This window comes from Alternaria ethzedia (assembly GCF_023757985.1).
Source record: "Alternaria ethzedia strain BMP 0044 chromosome Unknown scaffold_18, whole genome shotgun sequence".
Taxonomy (NCBI): Eukaryota; Fungi; Ascomycota; class Dothideomycetes; order Pleosporales; family Pleosporaceae; genus Alternaria; species Alternaria ethzedia.
Window position 1 is genome coordinate 355,694 of NW_026056211.1, and position 21,029 is coordinate 376,722.

General features: G+C 53.6%; 4 protein-coding genes across 4 annotated transcripts; 3 read left to right on the forward strand and 1 right to left on the reverse strand.

Moving 5' to 3' along the window:
- Positions 1–1,892: 1,892 nt before the first annotated feature.
- J4E87_007040 (uncharacterized protein) lies at positions 1,893–4,789 on the reverse strand (the record flags this gene model as incomplete). The annotated part of the gene is made up of 5 exons (XM_049378637.1): positions 1,893–2,105; positions 2,163–2,828; positions 2,877–4,525; positions 4,574–4,724; positions 4,778–4,789. 5 exons carry the CDS (start codon positions 4,787–4,789, stop codon positions 1,893–1,895), a joined length of 2,691 nt encoding a protein of 896 aa, XP_049231658.1.
- A 3,238-nt stretch (positions 4,790–8,027) lies between these two features.
- On the forward strand, positions 8,028–8,552 carry J4E87_007041 (uncharacterized protein; the record flags this gene model as incomplete). The annotated part of the gene is made up of 1 exon (XM_049378638.1): positions 8,028–8,552. The coding sequence occupies one exon, from the start codon at positions 8,028–8,030 to the stop codon at positions 8,550–8,552; it is 525 nt and encodes a 174-aa protein (XP_049231659.1).
- A 726-nt stretch (positions 8,553–9,278) lies between these two features.
- J4E87_007042 (uncharacterized protein) lies at positions 9,279–12,516 on the forward strand (the record flags this gene model as incomplete). Its single annotated transcript, XM_049378639.1, has 2 exons — positions 9,279–9,493; positions 9,561–12,516. 2 exons carry the CDS (start codon positions 9,279–9,281, stop codon positions 12,514–12,516), a joined length of 3,171 nt encoding a protein of 1,056 aa, XP_049231660.1.
- Positions 12,517–13,394: 878 nt separating this feature from the next.
- On the forward strand, positions 13,395–15,196 carry J4E87_007043 (uncharacterized protein; the record flags this gene model as incomplete). The annotated part of the gene is made up of 2 exons (XM_049378640.1): positions 13,395–13,746; positions 13,791–15,196. 2 exons carry the CDS (start codon positions 13,395–13,397, stop codon positions 15,194–15,196), a joined length of 1,758 nt encoding a protein of 585 aa, XP_049231661.1.
- Between the last annotated feature and the right edge of the window lie 5,833 nt (positions 15,197–21,029).

Consider the following 21,029-nt stretch of genomic DNA (forward strand, 5'->3'; position numbering starts at 1 on the left):
GGAACCGCACATATGACTGATGATGTACGTTTTAAGACCGCACCAGCCATCTTGTTGATCATAGATCTGCGAATTTGGAATTTGAGTATCCGGCGAGGCCAGACTTCTCGACGCACACATACCAACATGACGCGGTCAGTTTGAACTTTTAGAAAGACGGGCAGCGATAGACTTCTTCCAGGGTCATAGAGTAGACCGACATTCGTTCTGGATATAGAAGAAGGGAAGAAGACGAGCGGGTCATTTCGTATCTCTGAACGCGTTTCCAGACTCTCCACATAAAAACTCTTTCGAGTTGTTTTGATATTTTGGAAGAAGAGTGTAGAGATGATGCGAGGAAAGCAGACGAGCTACGACGTGGTTTTATACAGTCCAGATCGCCGCTAATGCCCGTTCGGGTGGCGAAAAAGCGGAAGCAGAACATTTGAAACCGGTCTTCCATTTTCTGCAGAAGGCGCAGCAGCAGACCGACAGACATGGGGTTGGTGCGACATCTTTTGGAGTCTCCAGACATCACGGGGTTGTTACTCATTTTTGATCCAGCATAGTACGAAGACGGATTTCTTTGTAGAAAGCTCAGAACAGCAAACCGGCAGACATCCTGCTGAGAGGTGGCCTTTTCAAGTCTCCAGACATCCGAACTCTGCTATTTGGTTTCTAGTCCAACATGGACTCGTACCATGACGTTTTTGTAAAAGGCGGAGAGGCGAACCGAGACCCATGCATTTTGGCGTAACGAATTTTGGGAAAGTTCAGACATGCGAAGTTCATCTGGGGATTTTGAGTATCGCAGAGGAGGAAGATGCAGGAAGGAGTCTTAGTCCACGAGACTGCTTTTATAGCCACTGCGACGGGGAGGGCAGCGAACTCATGAATACAGCCTCTATTGATTTTGTTTTTGCAGTTCGCCACAATCCTCTCAACTGCTCACATCGACTGCAGCTTGGCGACTTTCGAAGCAGATCATAGTGAAGAGTTGGAAGTGTTTTTTGTTTTTCCAGGAGACCGACGGGAGAACATGTGGTAGACGAATCGTACTTTTGAAACACGCCATGAGTTACCTTCACCAGGGTTTTGGTAGAATGGAAGAACAAAAGATAGTTTGATGATCAGCCAAAGAAGCAAGTCAAGAGACCTTTATATAGCCACCAAGCTAGAGCGCCTAGTCAGGACACCTGCACGACCTCGGGAGCTGCGGCAACTAGACGTTTGCCCCCAAAAAACTGCGGGTCAGCCGTAGCCTCCACTCATACCCGTCCGTCAATCGGGACGATCACCACATACTTCACGTGGTGGCAAATTTGGACAAAACGTCAGGTGAAGTTATGACTGTGTAGTATACAGTACAACAACACACCCATCTTCGCCAAGAGACCCATTCATCTACGAGATCGGTAACCTCTTTCCCATGGTATTCCAACCAGAAACCAGAGATATCTCTCCATGTACGCCCGTTTCGAAAGAAAAACAGATCCCGTCAAAGCACCCATTATTTCATGAGGTAATACAGTAGTGGTAACCCATACCCCATCGATGCCATGCCTTTTGCCTAAGCAGATATTTCCCAAGAGGATAAAGATGAGCAGTAGAAGCAAGCAACAATGACAACAACAACCGAATTAAGACTCCAAGCTCTTTTTGGGGGTAAAGTGTGTGAAAGCGATACGTTGATTTTCGTGGCCGTTCAATGATGGAACGTGACGGAAATCGTAGTGATATGTAACAATGAAAGGCAAAAGTAATAAGTATGGTATATGAACAGTAGAATGCAGGTATGCCGCCGACCCTGGCAGTCAAGTATGGATGTGTAGAACGGAATGTGTGGCGAGTGACGGGTATCGTTCACGGATTACGAAGCCTATGTGGGCAGTATCTCTGGAGGGCGGGTTGCTCTATAGGACGGTGTCCTCGATGCTGACACCGCCAGTGGCGTTGGCGGCGCTGTACTTGCCATTCGCAAGCGCGCTATGTACGGGTTCGTCGACGGTGGAGTTGTTCGTGCTTGGGTGGGAGCTGCTCTGCGGCGACTGCGCAGTGCTGCTGAGAGCGGGTGTGGGCATGGTCGGGGAGTCGATGCGATCGTAGCGGAACATCTTCTTCTCGACCTGGGCATCTGTTAGTCGACTATTTTGAAGGAAAGGCTAGGTCACGCGACTACTTACCGAGACACATTGCTTGCCGGGAATGACCTTCTTGGCCTTTTCAAGCTCAGGCTTGAGTGCTTGGACGAACTTCTCGTAGTCATCGCGGTTGAGTGTGTCCAGCATCTTTTGGATGACATAGTTGCCGTAGCCGTCCCTGAGAAGGTTCATGACGTTTGACTCGCCTCGCTCGTTCTTGGCAAGGATGACCGATACAAGCTCACGACGTTGCGCATCGTCGCTGCACTTGAGGCACTGCTCGACGACGTTGCTGGCGAACTTGTGCTTCGAGAACAGGAGGAACTGCGCCTTGATCAAAGCCACGATCTTAGCCCTGTCTTCAGGCAAGCCGTGCTCGATGACATGCTGAGTGACGTAGTTGCCGTATTGGTCGGTGATGAGCTTGGGTCCCTCTGCGTGTAGCTCGTTCAGGATGAATCTCCGTTGTGGCTCCGGCACCTTCTCAAGTAGTCGCTGAACGACACGGCATCCGTACGAGTTGACCGAGAGTACGCCGACGTTGCCTCTGAAAGCCTCGACCACCTTCTGGATGTACTGCATTGGTACCCGGTCGATAACCTTCTGGATGACGTGGTTGCCGTTCTGATCCTTCACAGTCTTGAGAACGTCCTTCTCGAGTTCCTTGACCATCTCGGCTTGCTGCTCGGTAAGTGCGTGCTCAAGCGCCTGGTGTGGTTAGTATCTATGCTCAAGACGTGGGAGAGAAAAACGTACCTTTTGCACTACTCTGCAAGCGTACATCTGGTTGGCAAGCGCAAGTACGTGACCCTTCATCTTTGCAACAAGAATTTTCTTTTGGACCTGGTCTCCATGCTCAAAGAACTTCTGGATGACGTAGTTGCCAAAAACGTCCTGCATGAGCTGCAGCGCGTTCTCTTCGAGCTCCCTGAAGACGCTCTCCTTGACTTCGCTGTTGGCTGATTCGAGCTTCTGCTGGATGAAGCGGGAGCCATGTTGATCTCCGGCAAACTCCACCACATGGCCTTTGATGTCGGTAAGCTCCCATCGCTTGCTCTGCTTTTGCTCTCTCTTGAAGTTGGACAGTTCAATGCTCATAGCGCCGAGCCCATCACCGACCTGCTGCTCCCGAGGACCCCTGGGTGGCTGCTGTTGGACAGGCTGCATGGGCTGCATCGAAGGCACGTTCATGTGCTGTGGTATAGCGGAAAGGGGCAGGCCGTTGGGGAGACCATACTGGTACTGGTATGGGTTTTGTAGCTGAGCTGCGGGAAAGAGGTGCTGATACTGTTGCTGGTGAAGTTGGCTGGGAGAGATGAAGTTGCGCCGTTCTTGTTGCGCCATCTGGAATCCAGCGAGTTTGTTCTGGAGCTGCGTGACGCTGTTGGGATGCGCCAACATTTGCTCGCTGGTGTACGGGTTGAGACGGTCGTACACGGGTGGTGTGCTCATCTGAGAGTAGAACGGACTCTGACGAACGCCAGTCCCGTTGGGCACACTCCGACTGTTGTCAAGCTGAGAGGAACGTAGCTGCGAGTTGAGCTGGTGGTTGGGATAACCATCTGGGGTGTATGTGCCTGCATTGCTGAAGTTGCCGTCGTCTGCTCTGGAGAGCGCACCGTTCATGTCCTGCCCGGGTGTTGCTGCTGGCGTGAATGCGTTGATGCTAAACGACCTATTCGGTCCCATGCGCGCGTCTTGCTCTTGCTCGTGGCTCAGCCTTCCGAACGTGCCAAACGACTCGCTTTGTATCGATCCGCTTCGTTCTTGGAAGGCGCGGCCACTGGCCATGGAAAAGGACGATGCTTGACGGGGAAGCTGAGAGAGCCTAGAAAAGGCATCTGCTGCCTGGCCGAAGGGTGCGGGTTCAGCACCATGCCGGGACGGAGGCAGACTTCCGCTTTGTGAACCAGCTCCACTAGAGGACGCAAAGTACTCTGAGTTTGCTACGCTCCGGCGGTCCTCGCTTGGGGAGTGGACTGAGCCTGTGTCTGGCCAGGATGTGACGCCGGTGTCGGGTCGCTGGGATGTGGCATCTGTCTGGCCGAATCCAAAGTTGGTGAAACCAGTGTTGAGTGAGTCGATCTGGTGCGAAGTGAAGGTGGAGGTGGTGGGGTCAAGGAATGGCTTCACCGGTCTCGCGTGCGAGCCTTGGCCTGCCAGCGAGCCCCTCGCAGAAGGGAAGAAGGAAGAAGGCGAGTTGTCGCTGTACTGCTGGACGGGCGCTTGAGCGACAGATCGCTTCCGGGCTGGTGATACGCCGGAGCTCCTGGCGTTCGGTATGCTGCCGGATCGATGTTCACCCCAAGCAGGTCGGGCGGTGGGTCTCCATTCGGTCTCTGAGTTGGCTAGGAGGGAACCTGAGCCGGTCTTGCCTTCGACCAAGTCTGCGGAGGCACCGTTCTCTGGGCGCGGGTCAGCGTTGCACTGGTCATAATTCAATAGTGGCATACCTCGGGGACGCGAGTTGTCTCTGCCAGCGGAGCCAAGCCCAAACGAGCCGATGGAGTTGTTCCAGATAGTCTTTCCCCACGGGGATGCGTGCGAGCGCTCAGCGTCTGTGCCGTTGAGCGAGATGCCGTTGGAGTAGTCGCGCGGTCGAGTCTGGAGCAAGTGTCAGTACGCCATGCTGCATGCATCGGGAAGTGGCTACCCACATTGCCGGACATGACTGCCATGTTACGACTGGAGTCACCGGGCGTGCTGTTCATTTACAGGCGAGAGTGACGTTATTAGGCAGCGGAGAATATAGTGCTGTCCGGTGGAGGATGCGCGGGGTGGCTTATGCGTGCGCGAGTGCGAGGGTCGGACTAGGCTCAGGCGTCAGCGCAGACAGGGCAGGTGCGGGGGCAGAGAATACGGACGCTCTTTCCAGCCGGTATAGTGAGGGACTATGAATATATTGTGCGGCGGCGTGGTGCACACGGATGCGGCGGCGAACAAAGAGAGGTGGTCGCGGACGTCCGAGGGAGGGAGGCCGTGGGTGCGGGCGAGGTATGCAGGTCCGGGTGGGCGATGTAATCTTTCTAGGCACAGTTCATGCTAGTCTTGAAGCAATGATGTTGCGCGCCAGGCGGGGGACGCATACGGGTGCGATGACCAAATGCAGCGGCGGGGAGTGCAAGGGCGGGAGGCAGGGCACGAATGCAGCGGTGCGGGAGGAGGATATAGATAATGGGCGGGCGTGCGGGCGGTGGGCGTGTGTGTGTGGGCAGGCCGGGCGCGCGAGTTTGGTAGCGGGCGCAGAGGTTTCGGGGCGCAGCCTGAGGGAGAGGGTTGCGCCAGCTGTGGGTTCGGAAGATGTGTTTTTGGTGATGAAGATGCGACTGCCCTGGAGGATAGGATCGGCAACTAAGGGCAACTAAAGCACTGGGGAAACGCTAAGGCTCAGGTTGTACCGAAAGCGTCGCCTAGAGGTCTTCGGGTGCTTGGATGCAGGCCAGGCTTGGGGAGAGGGTCGACGGTGCGATTGGAATCTGAGGTATGATCTCCCTAAGAACAAATATCCTCCGTTTTCTTTCCTCTTGCGCCCACCGGCTGCAATGCGCTCGCGTGTGCCAAGAGCGAGTCAGGGACGATGCGGCAACGGAATCCGGACGATCCTCTGTGATGCGAGGTGTCGTTATGGCAGCCTGAGACACTCCCCATGCATGGATAGGAGACCCTCAGCATTATCTACAGGCCCGTCGTGTTTCACCACCACCCTGCCGCCACGTCCAAGCGCACCCTCTGCTACGTCTTCACCCTCCTGCATGCCAGTGTTTGCCGTCGGGACAAGATTCTTGGTAGCCACAAGACGTCGGTAGCCAACCCACGCCCACCATGTGTTGCCCTCGTCGACTTTTCTGCGATGACCAATTGACCTCTGTCTGCTTACTTGGAGCGAATTGGTCGACCTCGATGCAGCCTGAGTGACATGCATGGACATGAGGAGCTCGTCGACGTGATTGCCTGGAGGCACAGCAGACGATGCACGGCAACCACGGTCGCACTCGCTGTGGGTTTGATCGATGAAGAAAAGCCTTCTCACGCTCGTGACCTAGATCATCCATGGATTGTCCTCGCTGCCAACACTCCCTGCAAATATAACGCCTCCTAGCTGCGGGTTTGCGCTGCAAGGCTGCAAGTCGGATGCGAGGCGTCCAGTGAGCCTCCCATCTCCGCTCTGTGTTCATAGCCGTGCTGCGCTGGCGGGCCAACAGGCAGAGCAAACTGCTGCAATCGCCAAGTGCTTTCTTGGTGATAAAGTTCCTCCTCTGACTGTGTTCGTCATGAAGCTTCACATCCACACCGCTCTTGTTGCGTTGAGTGGTGTTACACACGATAAGCCACCATTGATCGCCGCGAGGTCACGATGGAACACCATCCAGTGCCATGTAGCTGTCTGAGAAGAGCCGGTGACAGCATTTCCCCTCAATCGCAGACAGTTCATCGCTTCTAGAAGACGACATGCGACAGCCCCAGAGTCAAGGGGTCACTTGGCGTCAGGCAGGCGGGAAGGCATCAAACGTCCCGAAGGCTCAAACGCAGGGCCTGACGATGAGATGTTTAACGGCGGGGACAGGAACCGAGTGGGCGCAGTGGAGAAGCCAAGTGCCGGCCTGGCTGCATCCGTAGGACCATGACGAATTCCCTCGTGTCACTTGCGCGCTGCTGACGACTGCGACGCTGCAGGTGGAGCGGAAGCCTTATGCCAACTTTGCGGTGATGAAGGGCTGCCTCAAGGCTTTGTCGAACGCAAGAGAGACGTGCCTGAGGAGGCTCGAGTTCCATCACCACACGGTGCTCCCTGCGCCAGCCTTGGAAGCGGTCCACAAATCCATCGTTCATTACGCGCGTTGCTGTGGCATGTGCTATCGACCAGCATAATCCTGCATCGCTCCGCACTCGGGCAAGACGTTCGTCTCAGCCAGCGCTGTCAACTCGTCTCCACGCCGTTGTCACAATCAGTCTAAAACACGTCGCGTCTCGCACTCGATAAGCTTAACGCAACATCCAGATTGGCGTCGTGAGGGTGACAGTACATAGTCTGGGGCGGTCGCCTCAACCGAGCGCAACAGGAGTACGTGCTGGCCACGATCCACCGGCGATCCACACCGGAGAGTCTCGACCTCTGGCTAAATCCTACCCCCGTCATTCGTTATTACCGCCCCTTGCATATCAGAAAATACTCCACGCGCTATAACCGTTGTTTGTTTTGCTCTGTTTGCGGCGACGGCGTTTTTACTTTGGCTCGGGTTTGGGAACCATCGCAGAAGGACGACCCTGATTGTTGTGGTTTCGTGCGGCAGCGGCGGGGAGATCGCTGGCGCCAGCGAAGCCAAAAATAAGATCGAGAGGATGAGCGTGCTACCGTCATCTTATTGTGCCTCACGGACGCGGCTTAGCGTGGGCGGCTTCCTCTCCTAAACTAGGTAAAGAGGAAGGTGCGCGCCTTAGTGCCGATCGCTGATTCGCTATCAGTGCATCGTACCTGCATTTTGCATTGGTGACCGCAAGGCGGTTCAAAATAACGTTGGTTCCCATCTCGACCTCCTTGCTCACCTCCTCCACGGTCTCGCCCACCTTCACTCATTCTTCCCTCGTCGACTTATCGCTTCACTCTTTCAGCGATATCTCGCATTACGCTCTTTCCCACCTTGTGTCTCTCGTTCTCTATCAATCCACCAGCTTGCGAACCGACGGTGCTATCAGGTGCGTATCCGCTTGTTCCCGTTGGCGTCCGTCACATTCCGCCAAGCCTCCGCGCGAATGTACAACCACAACACCGAACAGAAGCAATGCGAGCGGGACAATGGGAACTAACATGCAAACAGCAACTACACTCCTTAATCAACACTACCAACCTCAGAGTTATCTGCACGCCATCGACACGCCCTAACGAAACACAATACCACCCATATCATAATGATGAACATCAACCTTATCAAGCGCAGCGAGGATGGCAGCCTTAGCTCTACCCACCTCGCCCTGCTCGTTACCCTCATGATGCTCGTTCTCCTCGGCATGCTATGCATAGGAGGCCTCATGTTCCTCCGCAGCGTCCGCAGAGGCAGGAAACAAGCCCAGGCCGACCCAGAACTCCCTATCTACGAGAAGCGCCAATCAAATGTCAATCGCCTGACTATCACTGCGATGCCGTACAAGGGCCGGGAATCCGTCATCACCTACTCCGAAAAGCAGAACCTCATGGACAGCCCTACCAGCCCGGTACCCGAGATCCGCATCACCTTCCCCGACGAGGTCGACGAATCCGGCAAGCAACAATCGGGTCGCGTTGTCGTCGTTCGCGTTGGAGACCACAGCGTCGGACTGGAGCCTGTACAAGAAGACCTCCCGGCCTACCAACGCGACGCATCAGACCGCTTCGACTCGCTCGACCTGGATCGCATGGGCGGACTGAAGGAGAAGGACGACAAATACTACTCATGACTCTCATGACACCAATCTCAACACCCGGCTAGACTGCTGCTACAGAAAGTCTAGCAGCCCGGGCCTTCCAGCCACTTGGCTACGACCGACTACCCTTGATGACGGCTATACCGCGCTGACTGTCAGCTTCTCCGTTCCTGCTGAAGCTGTGGCATAGCCGGCAGGGCACACCATTTATGTATATTCTCGGAGTTGACTGGCTATTCCGCTGTATACCCCCTGATGATTGGCCATCTCTTCAACGAGGTTTCTACACCTCTTACATAACTCTTATTCACTAATGTATGATATACAACTCACTCTCTAGCGACTGCGCAGAGCAGCATGAGAGCCAATACAATCCTTTGTCAAGACATACAAAACGCGTGCATTTGATCGTGATGTGAAGTTGACGTGAATGAACCAGTGCATGCAGGGTCTTTGGGTATTCTGGTACGAACGGGAAGCATGCAGGCATGATGTCAAGGCTCGTATTACAAGTCCCAAGCACAGCTAGCGACGGGCGCGAGGCGCGTACCTCGATGGCGGATGCATGACATCGGAGGCTCGGCGAAATGGGTGATCCACTTGTGGATGCTTGCGACACATCCTCACTTTTGTAAACAGCGCACCAACTTTCTCCCCATGGATTCTGTCGCTCCTTGAGGCCTCTTCAGCCATTTGAATCCCATTGAATCTCCATTTGGCATTTGCTAAGCGCCAATTGGCCACCCCTCTCTATCCACCATGGAGAACGGCGAGGTCTTCACGCCTCTGTCCGACATCACCGCCGGCCGGAGCACCGCGCCCAAAGTTCAGAAGCCGGCGCAACAGCCACAACAGCAGCAGCCGTCGCAAGGTCAGCGGACGGCTGTACACGACCCTGATAAGGCGAAGAGGCTTGGGCAGGTGCACTTCAAGGCTGCTCATGGCATCATTGTCGCTTTCTTTACCTTCATACTGTAGGTTTCTCCATCGCAGCCCTTTCCCGGCTTTCCCCTCAAGACATGCATCGCTAACGGTTACCAGAATACTCCACATCCTCGGTATCTACCTCTTCACCAGCGGCTTCCTTCTTACGCGATTGGTGCTCGACCACAAGTCAGAATGCGCCCTCCCCCCAATCGACTCTGCGAACGCGTACACACCGGGCGACGCGGAAAAGGGGTGCTGGCACCCGAAGACATTCAACAAAGCAGTCGTCATCATCGTCGACGCGCTGCGATATGACTTCACTGTGCCCTTCCCCGAACAATTCGAACCTGTCGATCTCGTTGTCAAAGCCGAGAACCCGTCCCAAGCCCCTCCAATCGCCCCGCGCCATTTTCACAATGCTTTCCCCGTGCTATACGACACGGCGAGGAATCAGCCCCAGAACGCGTTCCTCTTGCCCTTCATCGCTGACCCGCCGACGGCCACGATGCAGAGGTTGAAGGGGCTCACAACGGGTACGTTGCCCACCTTCATCGACGTGGGCAGCAACTTTGCGGGCCAGGAGATTCTTGAGGATAACTTGGTCGGACAATTGAAGAATGCGGGCAAGAGGATGGTTCACCTCGGTGACGACACATGGCACGCTCTTTTCCCGGACTACTTCGAGCCGAACCTCACGCACGCGTACGATTCGTTCAACGTCTGGGATCTGCACACTGTTGACTATGGCGTGAGTGAGCACATCTTCCCACTTTTGCAGGCTGAGAATGCCGACAAGTGGGATGTCGTTTTCGGTCACTATCTGGGCGTGGACCACGCTGGACACCGTTACGGACCCGATCACCCTGCCATGGCCGCGAAGTTGAGCGAAATGGACAAGGTGTTCCAGCGCATGATTAGGTCCATCGATGACGACACCCTGTTAGTTGTTATGGGCGATCACGGTATGGACGCAAAGGGTGACCATGGAGGAGAGTCGGATGATGAGATCCAGGCTGCGCTGTGGATGTACTCGAAGAAGGGTATATTTGGGCGCAGCAATCCTGCCTATGTCGCGCCCCCGGCCAACGCAAAGACCCGACCAGTCGGACAGATCGACCTCGTTCCAACTCTCTCGCTTCTTCTAGGCATGCCCATACCCTTCAACAACCTCGGAAAACCCATCGAAGAAGCTTTTATTGGCAAGGACGGCGCTGACTACAAGAATTTGGCTACTGTCAACCGCCTGACAGCGGCGCAAATTCACAACTACCAACATGAGTATGCCAAGGTTCGTGGCATTGCCGATAGCGCAAGGGCTTCTTCGCTTGCTCTCTGGAAGAACGCAAATGACGCGTGGAACTCGCTCGGAAAGTCCAAGGCCAACAGTGACGAGATGCGCCAGGCGTACGAGGCTTTCGGTGCCTACCAGCGCGATACGCTCCGCATCTGCCGCGACCTTTGGGCTCGATTCGACGTCCCCAGGATGGTCAGTGGTGTCACAGTCTTGGCCGCCAGTCTCATCGTGGTTGCCCTCTACGCTAGGATTCTGCATGGCGATCGTGCCGACGTCACTCCCGTCTTCTTCACCCGAGGCGCCATTGGTCTGGTCCTCGGAGGTATCGTTGGTGTTGGCTTTACCATCTTCATGCCAGTGGACGCCAAGTCGCACGTCCTTGTCCTCTCCTCTGCTCTCACTGGAATCGTCGGCTGCGCTTCTACTTTCTACTCGCTGAGTTACCGCCTCATGCCTCCGATGCCAAACAGCATCTGGGGCTGGACGAGTGTCATCTTCACTCTTGCGCTCTCTGGCGGCTTTGCAGCCAACTCATTCACCATCTGGGAGGACGAGATTCTCCTGTACTTCCTGACCACCTTTGGCGTTCTTGCGCTTATCTCATCTTTCCGTCGAAAGAGTATTTCAGACCGCACTCTGGGCGCTTACCACTCCATCTTGTTCACCATCTTGCTTAGGGTTGCGAGCTTCTCGAGACTGTGCAGAGAAGAGCAGATGCCATACTGCAAGTCCACATACTACGGATCCGCTTTGTCCACTACATCCGCACCATGGCAACTCGCCATACCCGTCGCCGCCGCCATCCTCATCCCTACGTTCATCAAGAGCTACTACGACGGCACCAAGAGCTACCAGCACTACGCGACCCTTTGGATAGGTCTCGCACTGCGCTTCGGCCTAATGATGTCCGCCGCATACTGGGCCCTCGACGCCGCCGACGACGGTGAATGGGCCCCAGGCTGGGAGAACATCATCCGCATCACCAAGCGCTTCCTCGCCCAGATCGTGCTCGCCATCAGCATGGCCTTTGGCTACTCAATCTACAACTGGTCCAAGCCACTCCTCAACGTCATCATCAACAAAGACGGCGGCGTCGACGAAAACGGCGCCCCCAAGGAAGAAGTCATCATCCACGGTTTCGCAAATGTCCACGGCTCGCGCTACGCCCTCCTCATCACCATCTGGTACCTCGCCGTTGCCGTCTTACAGAAACCCATGGGCGCAGGTGCAATCGGCATCTTAGTCTGGCAACTCTTCTCTCTCTTCGAAATCATCGACACGAACAACCTGCGTCAATCCGCCATCGGCCCCGTTGTCCTCGGCCTCCTCGGCTCCTTCCACTTCTTCAAAACAGGCCACCAAGCCACTCTCTCCTCCATCCAATGGGAATCCGCTTTCATCCCCTTGACCAAGATACGCTACCCATGGACCCCCATCATCGTCATCCTCAACACGTTCGGCGCACAGATTCTTTGCGCTATTGCGGTTCCGGCGTGCGTGCTTTGGAAGGTTAAGCCTCAGAAGAAGGGTCTGCTTAGTGTGGTTACGAAGGCGGTGGCTACGCATGTTTTGTTTTATGCGACTGTTAATCTGGCGACGACTATGTGGGCGGGGCATTTGAGGAGGCATCTTATGCTTTATAGGATCTTTTGCCCGAGGTTTATGGTGGGCGCGGTGGTTTTGCTGGTTGTGGATGTGGTGTTGATTGTTATTGCGCTGTGGGGGACGAGGATGAGTATGTTGAGTACGGCGGAGGTGTTTGGGTTTGGGGGGTAGATGGGGTGTGTGTGTGAGGTGGAGAGGTGGTGGTTTCAATACTGCTGCTGTTGTGTCTACTCCAGCCCGTAATGGTCTCAGTGTCTGAGTGCGCAGGCTGAGATGGTTGTATAGCATCGCATCCATCGGCGCGGGCTTGGTTGTTGTTGTATTAGCATCGCTTGCAGCGTCTTTTCTGTTTCCTTGTGTTCAGAGTAAGTAACATGTGAAAAGCTCTTCATGTGCAACTTTCCCATTCGCTCCTTCCTCATACCGTATCGTCGTTCCATTATCTTGGTTCCTGCCGTTCGCTCCTGCTCCTTCCGGATCCAAACGCGCCAGAATGGTCCAGATTGGCCCCGCGTTATACCGCTCTCTTACCTCTTACCTCTGCCTATCCTCCTACCAATGCATTGCGAGCGCATTACGTCATGCTTCCTATCGACAACGCAAGCTAAAGGTAAAGGCGGCCGCATCAGTCACCGCTGCCGTCGTCTATATCAACGTCTCAGCCTGGACCTGCGTCTCTCCCACACCACACTCGGAAAGTACTCAAAAGCAAGCCCTATTGCTCACCTCTTTGCGATGAATCTTATGGAGTAACCCTCCTCACGATATATCGATTTAGCAGGGAAGTCGACTACGTCCGAGCGGGGAAGTGATCTCGAACGGGAGCGATAGCGACCACGGCATAGTCGTGCGCTTGACGAGGCTGCCCAAGAAAGCGGTGAGTCTTTCGTTCTTAGTTCATCTCGAGAGTGGTGTGTACTGACTGGCGGTACAGATCAATACTAAGACGGCGCCACTCCAAACACTTGACCTCTACTCTTAACGATAACTCACCTTATCCCGACACTACGTCTCACTCAAAACGGAAGCACATCCATTACCCCGGTAATATGGCTTCACAATTGCAGCAATCAGCGGGCGCAGCGCCTCGGAATGAACCTTGCGAAGAAAGTCCCTATGGCATCTTCGTCGAGGAAGACCTCATCGATGACTCGACCGGCATCGTACCAACAAAGGGACTAGGCATAACGCTTAGCCTGAAGGATCGCTTCCTAAGGCGCTTGTCGAAGATGCTAGGCACCGCAGCGAACATACGAGAGGCGCCCAACGTCAACGCCATGGATATATTCCTGACGAAAGACAAACAGTCGCACCGGCCGAACATTGCGCTCGATGAAGGACTGCGGAAATTTGTGCGCGAGCTCGAAGATGGACTGGCCGCTGTTGCGATGCATCCTTCAGGTATGCTTCATCTAGCTTTGAGCCTTCATCGCTAACATCTATAGGTCCGCCACTCGATCGCGCGTGCTCAGAACTATGGGACATTATTCTTATCTTCAACTACGATAAAGTCGAACAAGTCATACGAAGTATACAAAAGATTTTCGACGAGAACCAGACTACGTTTGATGGGCTCGTTACGAGGATGTTCGGCATTGATGACGCCGACAATAGAGGCTCGATGCTGGATCGAGATCTGGGCGATAATATCATTAGGCTATCACATGACGTCCATGCGTTCGACGGCTCGATGAAAGAGTTGAACAAGCTCGTTCACTTTGCATCAACTATGACGAGGGTACTTCTCAACCTACGGGATCGAATGAGGTATATCCTTGAGAAGAGTTACTTCGCCAACAAATTATTCGACCTCATTTGCGCCCTCGGCTTCCCCGAACGTGTCTACAGCACCTTGATTCGGGCTGCCAGGTCTTCGCAGACGTTTAGGAACGTCACATTCCACCTGAGGCCCAGTTCACCGGTAAAGAATGTTTCTTTTGCCACTCCGATGGCGAGCGCGATGTCCTCAAGCACCATCAAGCCGTCCCCACTACCTCAGAAAGAGAAGTCGAAGCGGATGAAGCAGTACGTAGCGACAGCGGTCGAAACGGCAATTGCAAATCCCACTCTTCCTCTTCCTCTTCCTGCTCCTCCTCCTCGGCCAGCTGTCGCCAGCCTCGGTCCGCTGATGACCGCAGTGCAGCCTTACTTAAGCTCAGAAGATCGAAACCTCGCTCTCCATCGCCTGCAGCCCGCAACCAAGCAAGAAACGGCGCAACTAGTTGGGACTATACTGAGAGAGAGGCTGCTTCCAACAGACACAGCCGCATGGTACGCATTCGGCTTCGTGACCACCAAGGACGAGGAGCAAGAGAGACAGCTAGCAGGACTTTACGTCGCACTACTCAAGGAAGCCAAAGATCCAGAAGCCGCATTCCGCGAACTTCAGAATGCCTTGGAATCGAATTCCATCGTCAAACTCTTCGACCAGTACGAATACAGCCATTTCCGCGACCTATTTCCTTATCTCAAGACCTTCCTCTCCACCCCACCCACCAAGCGGTCCACCGTCTGGCGTCTTCGGCAGTTCATCCTGGATCCGGTTGACGACGAGCCTCCTGCCTGTTTGCAGCGGGACTACGGATTTAAGTTTTGCCGTCAGCGCGAAGAAGTCCTCCGCCTCAAGGAAATACACATCAACATACTGAAGAAGCTGGGCCCGCAAAAGCTGGATATTGCGTGTGTGAACGGCCGCCTATCTGAGACGGCGATGAAAGAGGGAGCTCATATTGATCCGAAGGATAGGCGGTTTCTCAAGAACGACTACGGATCCCCGTTCCTGGGAGTGGACTGTGAAGGCGGTCTTCAGAACTATCGCGGCCCGTTCTACAGGAAGCCGTTGAAGCTTTAGGTGTGGTGTGCGGATGAGCATAACGTGTATGGCGCGCACGGCGGCGAGCCCTGAACATCTGCTTGACGAGCTCTTGGAGAAGGGCGTGAAGCGATGGCTAGGCTTCTGGCATACCTGCGATGAACGTTCGATCATGTCTGCATGCTATTTGGGCGATGACTTGCGATATCGGTTTTACTTTTGGGATTTGTGGTTTTGTATGCGGTCATTCCACGGGACTCATGGCCAAGAAAAGTCGTTGCGATATGTCCATGGGTTTTGGTGCAGCCGAGGCAGCAGGATGGACATGACTTGGGCGATTGACCTTTTGACTTTCTGCTTGTCACTTTGGTCTTCTCAAAAGTTGGGTTTTGCGTGCGGACATGAGTATGTGGAGCTTCTTTTAGCATCAAATTATGCAACGGCGGAGGCATGCAATATATTGACTTCGATAAATACTCACTTTCAATCAACCCTTCATGTTCTGGATGCGTATGGCCAGACTAAGCATGCTTTTCCGCATCTTTGTTCTTTGGAATCTGGACTTACTCACTCATTCCTGCCACCGCAAGAGATTGATGCACGTGACATGGCAGCCGGTGGACGCATATATAAACCCCCCGTTCGCACCATATCTTCTTCTCCGTTACACACATGCCCACCGGGCACTCTCAAAGACGCCGATGAAGGATACATGGCGCTTTCTCCAAAAAAGCAGACCCGAATTGGCATGTCTGTCCCTCGGTCTTCTTCCTCTTCACAAAATTTCTCAAGCCTCCGCAATGTGCGAAGCAGAGATCTTCTCCTCTTATAAACGACAACGCCGCCAAACGAAAGCGGAAAAAGAACAAGTCATGTTGTCAAACACACACCAATGAATCGCCAGCGACATATGATGTTCTGGAAAGACCAAAAAGATAGAGAGAGGCGAAGATGTGCGAGCCTAGTTCTCTCCTCCCTATATCTACGTCGACTTTGAGAGTGGTCTTATTATCTTACATTCTTCTTTCCCTGGGTCATGTTCCAAAAATCGTCAAAAGCCACGTCATGATCCGCTGGCCTGGTCGACCAAAAAAATGAATCCGACGAGATATGCTGCGCGCTTTCTTCTCTTGTTGAACCAAAACTTAATGGAGTGGCTTAAATGTCGGTGTCTGAAAGGCGTTTGCAGCTCTACTATGTTGTGCTGACTTTCCCGCGCGTCGATGTTATACTACCTCCAGAACGTCTCTACAGGATGATGATGCGTGCTGTTTCCACTGCGCTGGCTCCACGACCGAGGCTGATGTTGATGGCGGGTATAAAGCTTCGATCGAGATTGTGGGAAGAGTGTCTTTGTACAATCTTCTTCCTTTGTCGTCTCAAAACCATCTTGGAATGCCGTGATGTCTGGACCGAAAAGTACCGACTCTTTATGAATGGCGTGTGTCTCTCGGCTTCTAATTCTTACATCAAAACCAGATGAAAGACCGGCCATGGTGGTTCTCAAAACATAACATCACATTAGCAATGTGTGCGCCCGTGAACCTCGGGTAGTACTCCCGATGTCAAAAGCAAAGAAAGGAAAAGGCGCATGTCCTGCGCGTCCCGCCTGCGCTTTATCAAAACTCGACAACGAAGAAAATTACGACGAGAGCGTCGGATGCGGTGTTTGAGTGTAAAACTCGTAATCTTCCACGCGTTCTCCGCCTTCTATATCAGCTCGCAGCTGCGAGTGACCGAAACCACTGGCTCACAAAGTGATGTCCTCGTTCCGAATGCTATTGTCAAAATCTTCATGTTCCTGTGCGCTCGCGTCTTCTCTTCCTCGTCATTAAACATGCACGACGTCATTGTGTCTGGAAAATGGGAGAAAAACGTGTCATGTCTAAAAACCGTCAAAATCCGAATATATGGGTTGGCGCTGGGTGTGGTGGTGGTGTTCGCGTTGGGTACGCGTGCCGATGATGATGATGATCGGCATCATGGTAGCGGAATGAGGTTGAACCAAGGATCAGGTTCAGTGTGAGTCAAGGGCGCGCTCTGTCCTTCGTTGTGGAATGAGGAACGTGCCTGTGGGATGGGGTTGCGTAATGGGGTCTAGCCATGACTAGGCCCCAGTCTGAGTCAAAGGTGCACTCTGTCCTTCGTTATGGAATGGGGCTGTGCAATGAAGGATGGGAGTGTGGCATGAGGTTGCGGAACGAGGTTGTGACCTCATGGTGGGACCACCGAGGTTGATGACGTAAGCTCCTAGCGTGGTATCGACGCGTCACGTCTCCGACCACCATCGTGGTGCTCCTTCCTTTATCATCGCGTGTGTTGTTCGCCGATGCGTGGATCGTACTGCTCGGTGGTATCGTTTCCAACATACTAGTTTAGTATTGCGTATCGCTTGTCTTTGCGCGGGCCGCTTTTCCTTCTACTCTTCACCCACCATCCATGCGCTCGGCGCCATCGTCGCCACATCAGTCCCAGCGCATGAACACCCTTGTATCGTTTTTTTGTATTTTCATATTTTCGTCTAGCTATGTACACGTCCGCATTCTCAAGTCCCACCATTAACCCTCCGATACTATAAACACACCCGCTGTACAAAGACTCGCTCTCACGACCATCGCAAACCACTAACCCGATACCGAACACGTTATAAGCACGCAATGACAAACAAGGCTTTTCCAGAAAGCCTATCCGATGTACCGACCGCAATCAGCAAAGAAAAGAGAACGGACGACCATGTCCGTCCGTAAACCATCGTTCCGTAAATAAATAAGCGATCGAAACTCGAAACATTATGCCAAAGACAACGCCCACGCAAAGAAAGAACAACATCGTCAGCAATCCCTTCATACCATCTTCGAATCTAGCTACTTTATATCCTGGGTCGTGCCCTTCGTTGCCTGCTTACTTCCCCCTACCGGTGGACTTCTTGGCCGGACCCTGATTGCTGGAACCATGAGGCGCGCCGCCGGTGCCCTGACCCCTTCCAGCGCCCGTGACAGGAGCTACAGTATGAGGCGCTGGATGACGATGTGGTGTAGTATCACGCGGTGCGCTGGTGGGTCCTGGTGTGTTAGTTGGCCTTGTCTGTTGAAGAGGCGGAGTTCCATGACGAACATGAGGCGTGGTGGCTGCAGGAGTTGAAGGCGCTGGGTTACGATGTGGTGTAGTATCACGTGGTGCGCTGGTGGGTCCTGGTGTGGTAGACGCTCGTGCCTGTTGGACACGCGGAGTTCCCTGACGAATAGGAGGCGTGGTGACTACAGGAGTCGATGGCGCTGGGGAGGCACTTGGTCGTAGGGGGACGTTGGAAATCTCGCGACGACGTAAGGGCGGCGGTGATCCGGATGCCGCACTGGGCGGGGAGCCTATGAAGCCTTGGCCAGGGCTACTTGCAGCGTGCGTAACATTTCTGCTTTTCTTTGCCTGTGGTTTCGGTATTGACCCGCTGGGCTGTCGAGTTGTGCCAGGGGCCGGGGTGTTCGTCCGCGACGCGAGAGCTCCTCCGCCGAACGATTGATTGCTCTCACTAGTAGACGGCCGCGAATGCACTTGGCCGGCTGCTAAATTTTGGGGAAACAAGGGCGCTAATCCTTCCCTAGTATGACCCTGATCTGAAGGACTACCCAATAGACGCATTTGCTCCATCCAGCTATTATGATCTTGGTATGTTTCGCCTCTCTCCGCTGCATGCCTCGCGATCTCGTACTCCGTGTGTTGTGCATTGGGCGTAAGAATCGGCGATGGTCCTTTATCCAATGGAGAGTTGCTTTTCTCAGAATGGATTTGACGTGCAACAGCTGGCGGTGACACTGACGGCCCATGTGTGTGCATCCTATTTCCAGAGGACCCCAGAGAGCTTGCGTTTGACGCGGCACGACTACGGGGGTCTACACCGCCGCGGAGAGGGGACTGGCCTACGACATTTGGTAAGCCTCCCCCAGTTGCGGGTGATGGCTGGCGGGTTCTAGGGTGCTCAGGATCAGATTCCCCTGAAGCGTCTACACTATCCCCACTAAATGGAGTTAATCCCGTTCGACCGCTAAATGGGGGTGCCCCTGGACCCTGGGGGTCAAGGGAACCAGCCCTCAACGAATTACGAACTTGGCTGCCTGTATCAGAAGGTGTGGAGGGATTATTATACAATGGGTCACCCGAATTAGGCTGCCAACCATCTTGATCGTCTTCAATATGGGGCTGCTGCGCTTGGGCTCCATGTCTTGGGCTATGTTCAACTGCTCTTCCACCCTGGAGAGCGGAGGATTGAGCCTGATTTTCATGCTGCTGTGAAGAAGGGTTATCTAATTCGCGACCGGCCTGAGGAGATTGAATAGGTGCCACGGATCGCCGGCTAGCTAGATAAACTTTTTCCGCCCGACTGCCCTTTCTGAATCCTTCATACCCGTCATGGGGACTGAAGTTGTCAGGCAGCCTAGCTGGTCCAAACCTTTTGAATGTCCTCTCTAGGCACTTGTCTTTCTCGTCCCGCGTTGACTGTGGCACTCTGCCGTCTCCAGCATTGACGAGCTTTTTAGCGTAATCGACTACATGCTCTTCTGCCCAGATGTGGGAAAGTTCATCCACATCCTCGTTGGACGGCCATACATGGGCCTTCTGTAGAGCGGTCAACTTGGCCCTTTTTCTGGTCAGCCGGAAAAGATGGTCGACTTGCTGCTTTTGGGATTTATTTAGGTTTCGAAAAACTGGATTCGTAGAACTTTGCGTAATGGAATGTAAAGTTGGGTTTGTAGGGGGATTTGGAGGATCATCTGTAGGAGGGTTTGCTTGAGTGGCTGGAGGAAGGAATGAAGTGCTTGTAGGAGGATTTATAGGAGGATCCGTAGGACGATTCGTAGGACGATATACTTGAGAGGCTGGAGGAAGACTTGGAGGTATGCTTTTTCCCGCGCCTGCCGAGTAGCTGCTTTGACGGAGTGGATCTTGAGCTGCGGCATGACTGTGCCTTTGGATGCTCGTCCCGTAGCCACTAGAGGATTGATCTGTAACACGTGGTGGACCTGTGCTAATTTCAGGCGCCGGAGGCTGACGTTCTCGACCACGGCTAGGCGTCACAGACGGGACGGATTCCGAATACATCTGCTGTGGTTCCGACGCTGGTTTCTTGCCTTTGCCCTTGCCCTTGCCCCTGCTCTTATCCACTCCCCGCTCTTCAAACTCGAACCCTGAAGGGAGATTCCTACCCCACATATCATACTTGGTCTTGTCTAGGATTTCTTTATATTCCTCCGCGGTTCTGTGTGGCATCCTACCATATCCTAGGGTAGCTGCCCTTCTTGCATATTGTTCTAGCGCATGAAACGTATGTGTTTCGATGAATCTTTTCTTTTCATCTTCCGAGTTCCACTTATCCCTGACCCCATGCTCATTCGCAATCTTTCTGGATAATGCTCTCTCGCCTTTCGTGGGATCATAATTATCTCTCCGCGGTCCCGCGGCCAACCCAGCTCCATCGTCATATCCGGCTTGACACTGCGCACATTCCTCTTCTGATAGGTCGAAGTAGCCATTGCCCAATGCAAAAGGCTCGCCCATTACACCACTAGGGCAGTTTGTGCTGTTGAAAGCCTGACATACTGTTACTATATATGAGTGGTTGTTGGGGCAGCGACTGTGCATCGAAACGCAAGTATTCAAACACATCTTGCTGCGAGAGATATGAGTAGCCAGAAGTTTCGAAAGGTAGAAGTGGTCGAGCTTTTAGCGCAGACAATCGGCTAACAGAGTGTTTGTAGAAATGTCTTCGTATGCAGATATCTGAGTTCTCGATTAGATTGAGGGTATGTATATATGAGCTACTGGCCGGCAGTAGATTGTTAAACGTTGGGTATAACGTTAGAATGGTGGAAGTAGCAGT